Source organism: Heterodontus francisci, chromosome 2, assembly GCF_036365525.1.
Source record: "Heterodontus francisci isolate sHetFra1 chromosome 2, sHetFra1.hap1, whole genome shotgun sequence".
NCBI classification, from domain to species: domain Eukaryota; kingdom Metazoa; phylum Chordata; class Chondrichthyes; order Heterodontiformes; family Heterodontidae; genus Heterodontus; species Heterodontus francisci.
Genome location: NC_090372.1, coordinates 160285565 through 160295633, shown reverse-complemented (window position 1 = coordinate 160295633; position 10069 = coordinate 160285565). Strand labels below are relative to the sequence as shown.

Sequence of the window (10069 nt, the reverse complement as noted above, 5' to 3'; positions counted from 1 at the left end):
GTTTCATCTACTTTTGTAGTCACAGTATTTATGTGGCTGATCCAGTTAACTTTCTTGTCAATGGTAGCCCCCAGGATATTGATGGTGGGGGACTCAGCAATGGTAATGTCGTTGAACATCAAGGGGAGATGGTTAGATTCTCTCATATTGGAGATGGTTATTGCCTGGAACTTGTGTGGTGCGAATGTTACTTGACTTACCTGTCCAAGTCCAGCTCTTGCTGCATACAGGCATGGACTGCTTCATTATATGAGGAGTTGTGAATGGAACCGAACATCAGTGAACATCCCCACTTTTTGACCTTATGATATAGGGAAGGTCATTGATGAAACAGTTGAAGATGGTTGGGCCTAGGACACTACCCTAAGTAACTCCTACAGCAATGGATTGAGGCTGAGATGATTGACCTCCAATAACCACAACCATCTTCCTTTGTGCTAGGTATGACTCCAACCAGTGGAGAGTTTTCCCCCTGATTCCCATTGACTCCAGTTTTACCAGGACTTCTTGATGCCATACTCAGTCAAATGCTGCCTTGATGTCACTTCTGTAATTCAGCTCTTTTGTCCATGTTTGGATCAAGATTATAGTGAGGTCTGGAGTGAGTGGTCCTGGCGGAATCCAAATTAAGCATCTGTGAGCAGGCTATTGGTGAGTAAGTGCTGCTTGATAGCTCTGTCAATGCCACCTTCCATCACTTTGCTGATGATCGAGAGTAGATCAATGGGGGCAATAATTGGTTGGATTGGATTTGTCCTTCTTGTTGTGGACAGGACATACCTGGGCAGTTTTTCACATTGTTGGGTAGATGCCAGTGTTGTAGTTGTACTGGAACTGCTTGGCTAGGGGTGCGCCTAATTCTGGAGCACAAGTCATCAACACTATAGCTTGAATGTTGCCAGGGCCCATAGCTTTTGCTGTGTCCAGTGTACTTAGCCATTTCTTGATATCATGTGGAGTGAATCGAGTTGGAATCTGGCATCTGTGATGCTGGGGACCTCAGGAGGAGGCCGAGATAGATCATTCACTTGGCACTTCTGGTTGAAGATGGTTGCAAATGTTCAGTCTTGTCTTTTGCACTGATATACTGGGCTTCCCCATCATTGAGGATGGGGCTGTTTGTGTAGCGTCCTCCTGTTATTTATTCAATTTTACACCACCATTTATGACTGGATGTGGCAGGACTACAGGACTGTAACCGACTGTTGGATGAATAATTGAGGATGTGAGGAAGTGCACAGACAGAAAAGGATGGATACAGCTGCAAGCTAAGTGAGTGTGAGATGTAGTAGCTTGAGAAGGCAAAGCGAGGAGCATCCAGAAGCGTGGCATTTTGTGATTGCTGCTCACCTCCTGCACAACATCCTACCACACCTTTGTTGTTTCTGCCACTGGATTTCTCCTTCCATTGCTAAGGAATAGCGTCTCCCTTCAGCACCTCACAGCCCCCAGTAGTTCATCACAGGGGGCATCATTGGACTAGGGTGCAGCCTTTGAACATCTCAAATCTATTCTGGAACAGCCTCTTCTTCCCATCTTCAACTCCTCCAAATTGCCATTGTCCCTTTAAATACTGGAGCTGAGATGGCATCACATGGGTCTTTATCATGTCCACTGCTGCCGATTGGACAGCAAATCCAGAAGTAAAATTATAATGAGGGTGGCTGAGTTAAAGCACCACTGACAAAGGTGCTGAATATACTTCGATGTGATATTTGACACCCACCCTCCTCCCCCCCACCCCCCTCCCTCACCACCAGTCCCAGCATCTGTCTCCGTAGTAGCTGATGGAGGAGTGTGTAACAAGGACTAAAGCAGTCAGATGTATGAATATACAGGGAGAAAACACCAAGATAGGGTGGAATGAGGACTGTAAAATTGATTGGGCTGGTCAGAATTTGAAAACATTGGGTAGAATTTTGTGCTCGTGGTGGGGGTCCCGATGCCAGCCCAGAAAGCTGGGAGCAACCCTGCCTCAGCTGTTTGAGGGAACTCCCGCTGCATTTTTCAGCATTCAGACAATTAACTGCCTGGCGCCAGGGGCTCCCATCCTGCAAAGGGCCAGCAGCTCTTCATTCTCAGCAGTACCACTAGGAACAGTGACCACTGCTGATACCTTGAGTCCAGGGCCTTCCGGTCAGCTGCTGTAAGTTTGTGGGGCTCGCCAGGGCCAGGTTCCGGCAGGGTTGGGGGCTGGCCCTTGCTGCCGGAGGCTCCTCTATGGGCCTCAGGGTTCCTGATCAGGAGGGTCCCTCCACCGAGCCTGAAGGGAGGCCGCCAGCTTTTACTGGAATTGGCCACTTAAGGGCTTCAATTGGTCTCTGGGTGGGAAGGCTGTCTCCGACCTTCCCAACCCCTGGTAAACTTTCATGGCGTTGGGCCACACCATGCCTTCTCTCGCCATTTAATGCCAAACCCCCGCCACCCCCCCGACCTCCCTTCCACTTCCCAGCCCATCCCTAAAGGGCTGGTAAAATCCAGGCCATTAGCTCTGTGTAGAATAAGTCAATGTGACTTCATACATATCCAAGTAAGGTGAATGGAGGTATAGACTATCATTTATGTGAAGAATCTCAACTTTAGTACAATGATGGTAAGATGGATATTTTCCTCTTACATCTTGCTTCCTGAATTGATTTGCTTCCTTTGAAGCACTTTGGTAATATTTCTTAAAAGTTATACAGCTCACCTACTAATAAATTCCCCTATCCCACAAGGATCGGTCCTAGGGCCTCAACTATTTACTATCTATATTAATAACTTGGAGGAAGGAACAGAGTGTAGTGTATCCAAATTTGCTGACGATACAAAAATAGGTGGGAAGGCATGTTGTGATGAGGACACAAAGAATCTGCAAAGGGATATAGATAGGTTAACTGAGTGGGCAAAAACTTGGCAGATGGAGTTCAATGTGGGCAAGTGTGAGGTAATCCACTTTGGTAGGAAGATTAAAAAGGCAGATTATTATTTAGATGGAGAAAGACTACAAAATACTGCAGTACAGAGGGATCTGGGTGTTGTTGTACATGAAACACAAAAAGTTAGCATGCAGGTGCAGCAAGTAATTAGGAAGGCAAATGGAATTTTGGCTTTTATTGCTAGGGGGTTAGAGTTTAAAAATAGGGAAGTCTTGTTACAACTGTACAGGGTGTTGGTGAGGCCACAACTGGAGTACTGTGTATAGTTTTGGTCCCCATACTTAAGGAAGGATATACTAGCATTGGGGGCAGTTCAGAAAAGGTTCAGTAGACTGATTCCTGGGATGAAGGGGTTGTCTTATCAAGAATGGCCTTTATTCATTGGAGTTTAGAAGAACGAGAGGCGATCTTATTGAAACATATAAGATTCTGAGGGGGCTTGACAGGGTGGATGTTGAAAATATGTTTCCATTGGTGGGGGAATCTCGAACTAGGGGACATTGTTACAGAATAAGGGGGCACACATTTAAAACTGCGATGCAAAGAAATTTCTTCTCTCAGAGGGTGGTGAATCTCTGGAATTCTCTACCTCAGAGTTGTGGAGGCTAGGTCACTAAATATATTTAAGGAGGAGGTAGATAGATTTTTGAAATCTCGGGGAGTCGAGGGCTATGCGGAGCAGGCCCGAAAGAGGAGTTGAGGCCTGGGACAGATCAGCCATGATCTCCTTGAACGGTGGGGCAGGCTTGAGGGGCTGAATGGCCTACTCCTGCTCTTATTTCTTATGTTCTTATCCCTTCACCGACATTCAATGAACTCAGTATTGATAAGTTGAATATCGTATTTCAATTAGTTTAAAATGAAGCTATTTAGAAGGGTACTATCAGTGTAACCTTGTTCCCAGTTGGAAGTGGTAAATTTCCGGACAGTCTGGCTTAACGCACAATCACCACCACCTCCTCAAGGGCAATTAGGGATGGGCAATAAATGCTGACCCTGCCAGCAACATCCACATCCCATAAACAAATAAAAAAACCTTCTCCTTGGTCTGCAAAAGTTGCTGTTGTATATATTTTGGAAGTGAATTTATTTTTTTAAGCTCATTCTTCAATCAAGAAGTTTAAAGAAATAAAGATTTGCATATAAGCACCTTTCATGAGCTCAGGACATCCCAGAGCAATTCACAGCCAATGAAGTACTATTAAAGTGTTGTCGTCGTTGTAAGGAATTCAACAGCTAATTTGCACACAAGGTTCCACATACAACGTGATAATGACCCAGTAACTAATTTTTTGAGATTGGTTGAGAGATACATATCAGCCAGGAGTCCAGGAAGAATTAGAAACATAGAAAGATTTATGGCACAGAATGAGGCCATTTGGCCCATCATGTCAGTGCTGGTACTCTTCTTTGAAATAGAGTGATAAGATCTTTTACGTCCATCTGTGAGGGAAAACGTGGCCTTGATTTAATGTCTCATTCGAAGGACTGCACCCCTCGACAGTGCAACACTCCCTCAGTATCACACTGCAGCATCAGCCTAGATTTTGTGCTCAAGTCCCTGGAGCGGGATTTGAACCCACAATCTTCTGACTTGGACGCAAGTGATCCATGGATGACACAAAGCAACTAAATAACCACAAATATTGCAGAAGAGCTTTGAATTTGGAACATATGGGTGAATGTGAAAAATTCTCTTGGAAACAGATCAACCAAAAACATTGCAAAACTGTAATAACGTATTTCAGCAAATTTATTTCCAAATCATGGGAGACAAATTGAAGAAGGTTCATTGCAAACAAATCTACATTCCACATTGGCTGACTGATCTACTCGTGGATCTTTCAAATCAAGCAACTAAACCATAGACAGACAGTGAAGTGATTTACAAGTAATATAAAAAATACAGGATTATCACATACACATACAGTTTACAAATATTTGGTTATTTTCTATCTTTTTACTTCACAAACTCTTCACATCCACGAAGGTAAGAGCCCATGGGATCCAGGGCAATTTGACAAATTGGATCCAAAATTGGCTGAGTGGCAGGAGGCAGAGGGTGATGGTCGAGGGTTGTTTCTGCAAGTGGAAGCCTGTGACCAGTGGTGTACCGCAGGAATCGGTAGTAGACATTAATGATTTAGACGTGAATATAGGAGGTATGATCAGTCAGTTCGCGGATGACACAAAAATTGGTGGGGTCATAAATAGTGAGGAAAGCCTTAGATTACAGGACAATATAGATGGGCTGGTAAGTTGGGCGGAGCAGTGGCAAATGGAATTTAATCATGAGAAATGTGAGGTAATGCATTTTGGGAAGACTAACAAGGCAAGGGAATATTCAATGGATGGAAGACCCTAGGAGGTACAGAAGGTCAAAGGGGCCTTGGTCTACTAGTCCATAGATCACCGAAGGCAGCAGCACAGGTAGATAAGGTGATTAGGAAAGCATATGGGATACTTGCCTTTATTAGCCGAGGCATAGAAGATAAGAGCAGGGAGGTTATGATGGAGCTGTGTAAAAGGCTAGTTAGGCCCCAGGTGGAATACTGTGTACAGTTCTGGGCACCACACTATAGGAAGGATGTGATTGCACTGGAGAGGGTGCAGAGGACATGCACCAGGATGATGCCTGGGCTGGAGCGTTTCAGCTATGAAGAGAGACTGAAAAGGCTAGGGTTGTTTTCCTTAGAACAGAGAAGGCTAAGGGGGGACATGATTGAGGTATACAAAATTATGAGGGGCATTGACAGATTAGATAGGAAGAAACTTTTCCCTTAGTGGAGGGGTCAATAACCAGGGGGCATAGATTTAAGATAAGGGGCAGGAGGTTTAGAGGGGATTTGAGGAAAAACATTTTCACCCAGAGGGTGGATGGAATCTGGAACGCACTGCCTGAAGAGGTGGTAGAGGCAGGAACTCTCACAACTTTTAAGAAGTATTTAGATGAGCACTTGAAATGCCATAGCATACAAGGCTACAGGCCAAGTGCTGGAAAATGGGATTAGAATAGGTAGGTGCTTGATGGCCGGCACAGACATGATGGACCGATGGGCTTGTTTCTGTGCTGTATGACTCTACATCGCTGTCTCTGGGTACATCTCAAATGATTGCCTCTGAAATGAGTGCTGCTCTTTAGTATTGAAGCCAATGTTTTGCTGGTTACTTTTGCTTCCTCCAGTTCTTTGTTCTTTTAGCTCCTTACTGGTCCTTGGCTACTGTTACGACAAGGTGCGAACGGTGGCTAGGGGTCTGTTACTATCTTCACCTGGTCTTATTGTAACAGGGTTTTATTTTAAACACACTGTGTTTTGAGCTCCCTCTTTGTCTTATAATTGGAAAGCTGTGAACAAGGATTCACAAAGAAAGCAATTCACACAGGTTTTCTGAGGTTTAAAGAAGAAAGATGAAATTTTATTAAAACTTAAACTCTAATACGGTTCACGCCTACGGATATACGACGTGCCCGCGCTAGCATGCACACGCAATACACACATGCAAATAGGGACAGAAAAGAGAGGAAAATATAGTAGAGAGGAGTTTGAGACAATATCAGGAGAGTTTCTTGTTTACTGTGCTTTGAGCTCACTTGATTGTAGGTAGTCTTGCTGTTTGTCGGGGCTTAGTGTTCTTAAACCTTGTTCACATAGGAGACCTTTCTCTCTCTGAGGTTCACGTGTTTTCACAAGATTCAGTTCCGTGGGAAAGAGATGGAAGCAGGCAGGACTGGAGAGGAGGTTCTGTTCCAACCGGGAGCATACGGCTTTCTGAGTTCAAATCCTCTGTTGGAAGTTCAAATTCAATACCTCCGTCAGTCAGTCATGTGACCAAAACTGGTTTGACCACTTCTTCGTATTGGGGAAGCAACGACTGGGTCCCCATTGTTCCGACACTGTCGGTTACTATGCAAATGTATTTCCAGTCAGGGGCTTGCAATTTTAAGTTTTAATGTTCATGTGGCAAAATCATATGTGCCTCAGTCTTGGCAGGTGGGGGCTTTGCCCGACACTACTTATCAACAGGAAAAGAGCTAATCAACTGGCATGATGGGTAAATAGGGATAATTCATTTAAACTAGGAAGGAAAGGAGGTCAGGGAAAATGAAAGCCAACCAAATCCAGTAAAGAAGTTAAAAATAGATGAGGCAAATAGACAAATAAAAGAATCTACCAAAAAGGGGTAAAGGGAATGAAGATGAAAAGTCAAATTAAGTAGGTATAAGCAGGTGAACTAGGTGTTAGCTTGGGAGAAAAACATCAAAGGGAAATGAAGTGTTAAATACAAACAACAAACAAAACAAACTGCAGGTACCCAGATGAGTTCACTCTTCAGCAATAACTATCATCATAGGATGCAACTAGGCTAATCAGCAAAATTTGGGGCTTTTTCACTGGCTGCAAAATCCTTTTTAAAAAGAATTTCTCAAAAGGTAAAAGGTAAATGAATCAATTGATACATTTTAAAACAGTCAAAATGTGGTAACTGGGGGAAAAAAAATAATGCTCAACAAATAATTCACCAGTTACCCAACTAGCACTTTAATTATCACCAAAGCTTGTTATTTGTCTATCATGGATGAAAACAATCTTTCGCAGGTACTGCAAGCTAGTATATTTTAATTTTATTTATTTTATTTTATTTAGAGATACAGCACTGAAACAGGCCCTTCGGCACACCGAGTCTGTGCCGACCATCAACCACCCATTTATACTAATCCTACACAAATTCCATATTCCTACCACATCCCCACCTGTCCCTATATATCCCTACCACCTACCTATACTAGGGGAAATTTATAATGGCCAATTTACCGATCAACCTGCAAGTCTTTGGCATGTGGGAGGAAACCGGAGCACCCGGAGGAAACCCACGCAGACACAGGGAGAACTTGCAAACTCCACACAGGCAGTACCCAGAATTGAACCCGGGTCGCTGGAGCTGTGAGGCTGCGGTGCTAACCACTGTGCCGATTGACAAAAAAAAACATATTTGATTAATATGCATGGAGAAGTTACTTTGGTAATTCTGCTTGTTGCTTCACCACATAACAATAAGCTGTTAACAACTACGCAGACTCTAGACACATTTCAATCTTGTGAGCGAAACAGTTTATTTAGAATGAGCAATAATCACTGTAGTCAGCTTTACTTCATGCCAGTGTTTTGTATACTACAGAAATCATCAAAAGATGCCTCAATTGTATAACTTAGAAAAACAATTTAAAGATTAGTCTAATATTGATTTCTATTTTACACATTAAATAAATCCTAAAATCATATTTACACATCTTAAAACACTTTTATTCTAAACATTAGAGTCTGACTCCTAGTTTCAGAATCCCAGGTCCAAAAATGTTTCGACGACATAGACTAGGTCTGTCAAGGATTAATTAAAATGAATAATTACTGTGGCTTTTTGCTTCACCACACAATTAAAAGCTGATGCTAAAAACATGATGTGAAAATTACCTTGTAATTATTCATTTTTTCAGGTTTAAGAGTCTACTTTTTTGCATTGTATTGTGCATAGTTTCAAAGATGTTGCATTGATGTTGCAAGGTAGTGATTCAAAAAACATTGTTACTTCATGTAAAATTCTGTAGCATAGGCTTCATAAAAGGGATCATGCAGTATTTACTACTATATTAATGCAAATGTGTAAAGAATTAGCATTTTGTTTTAGCAGAGTGTATTCCTTAAAGCTGGGCCGTTGTCATCAACGTAATCATTTCATGAAAGGACTGGGCTAGTCCCTTGTACAGTTCTTCTGCATCAGTCTCTGGACACGACTTCCAGGCTGAACAAGCCACAACAATCCTGTTAGGCAAAAGACAAAATTTTGCACTTTTAAAAGAACATTTGTGTCTTTACTTTTTAAAAATGGCACCATATTTATGCCTGGAGTGAGAACAATGGAACACTAATTTCATCATGAAACTGTCACAGAAAAGCCACACAATGTTGTGATGCCTCACCGCACCCCCTCCCCTGCCAAACGCACCCCGCGCACCCCCACCCCCCGGCCACCACCACCACCAAAGGAAAGTTAGTTAGAGGCTCAGTCAAAGGTCTTTCAATCTAGATGATTCCTGAAACATTTAACAGTAATACCTACCAAAGTTCTCTCCTGCCTTTAGAGCATAATATTGGCATCAGGAATAGCAAGAAGCCATCATGTAAGGGTCTAGGGATGCATGCCTGCATTGTGCAATTTCACAGCACAGTGCCTGAGTTTCTAATACCTATTCCATTATACCACCTGCCACTTACAATTTTTATCCACAAGAATGTTGAAAATTGAATCTGCAACATACATGTTACACCCTCAAAACTGTAAATTTATATTTATTTCAAATGCATCACTCTTCTAAATTACAGTGCACTATTCAATTTTTATGCACAAAGATTTTATTGATGCATTTAAATGGGTGAAGTCTCTCATGCTGAGTAGTTTACTTTGTCAACGAGCTGAATGAGAGACATGGTTCAAGATGTATTTAGGGGTGGAAGGGGGACAGAAACCTTCAGAGAACTAGAACAATAACTAGTTATGCTAGTGTCTCTCAAAGTTTCTAAAATGAATCCTTGATTTTAAAACTAAAAAGGCAGTTTGGACGATGTGCAATTAGCCACTTTCTCCAATTTTGACAGGACCTTCACAACTGCAAAAGCCAATTATAGTGCAGCAAATGTTTAAATACATTCTTAAAGGAAGGTAGTGACTCTTGTCAGTGACTGTTTTTGCTGATTAACTGCAGTATGTTCAGGATGGTGATCCATCTAATAGAGTATGATTAGAATATAGTAAAATCCTGAGTTGAATCAAATGCAACCAGGAATTCATGTCAGCTCAATACCTTATTGGACCATAAACAAACAGAGATAATTATAGAAATACACAGCAAGCTTTCTGGCATCTAAAAGAGAAGGTTAATAAGTAAAACAATGAAATTGTAACTATTTTTCAAGTGCCGGTACCAAAAGACTTGTTACACATTTCAAGAATGTTTATTGTTTCCAAATTTGCAGTGGTGGTGCTTTTTCATAACTGTTATTCCACCAGTTATGCAACCTTTTATAGGCATTGTGAAGATTACAGTCTCTATTCCAGATAGTTTCAGTGGGCATCAAGAACTTTACTTATAGATT

The 10069-nt window shown here is 42.1% G+C and overlaps 1 protein-coding gene across 5 annotated transcripts in view; it reads right to left on the bottom strand.

Moving 5' to 3' along the window:
* Positions 1 to 8012: 8012 nt before the first annotated feature.
* The window catches only part of crot (carnitine O-octanoyltransferase), a 71966-nt gene continuing 69909 nt past the window's right edge, over positions 8013 to 10069 (bottom strand). For all 5 annotated transcript variants that reach the window (XM_068012954.1, XM_068012946.1, XM_068012939.1 and 2 more), the window contains one exon: positions 8013 to 8737. In XM_068012954.1, the coding sequence (XP_067869055.1) occupies positions 8617 to 8737 (121 nt within the window). In that variant the 3' untranslated portion in view covers positions 8013 to 8616. The remainder of the gene's footprint in view (positions 8738 to 10069) is intronic.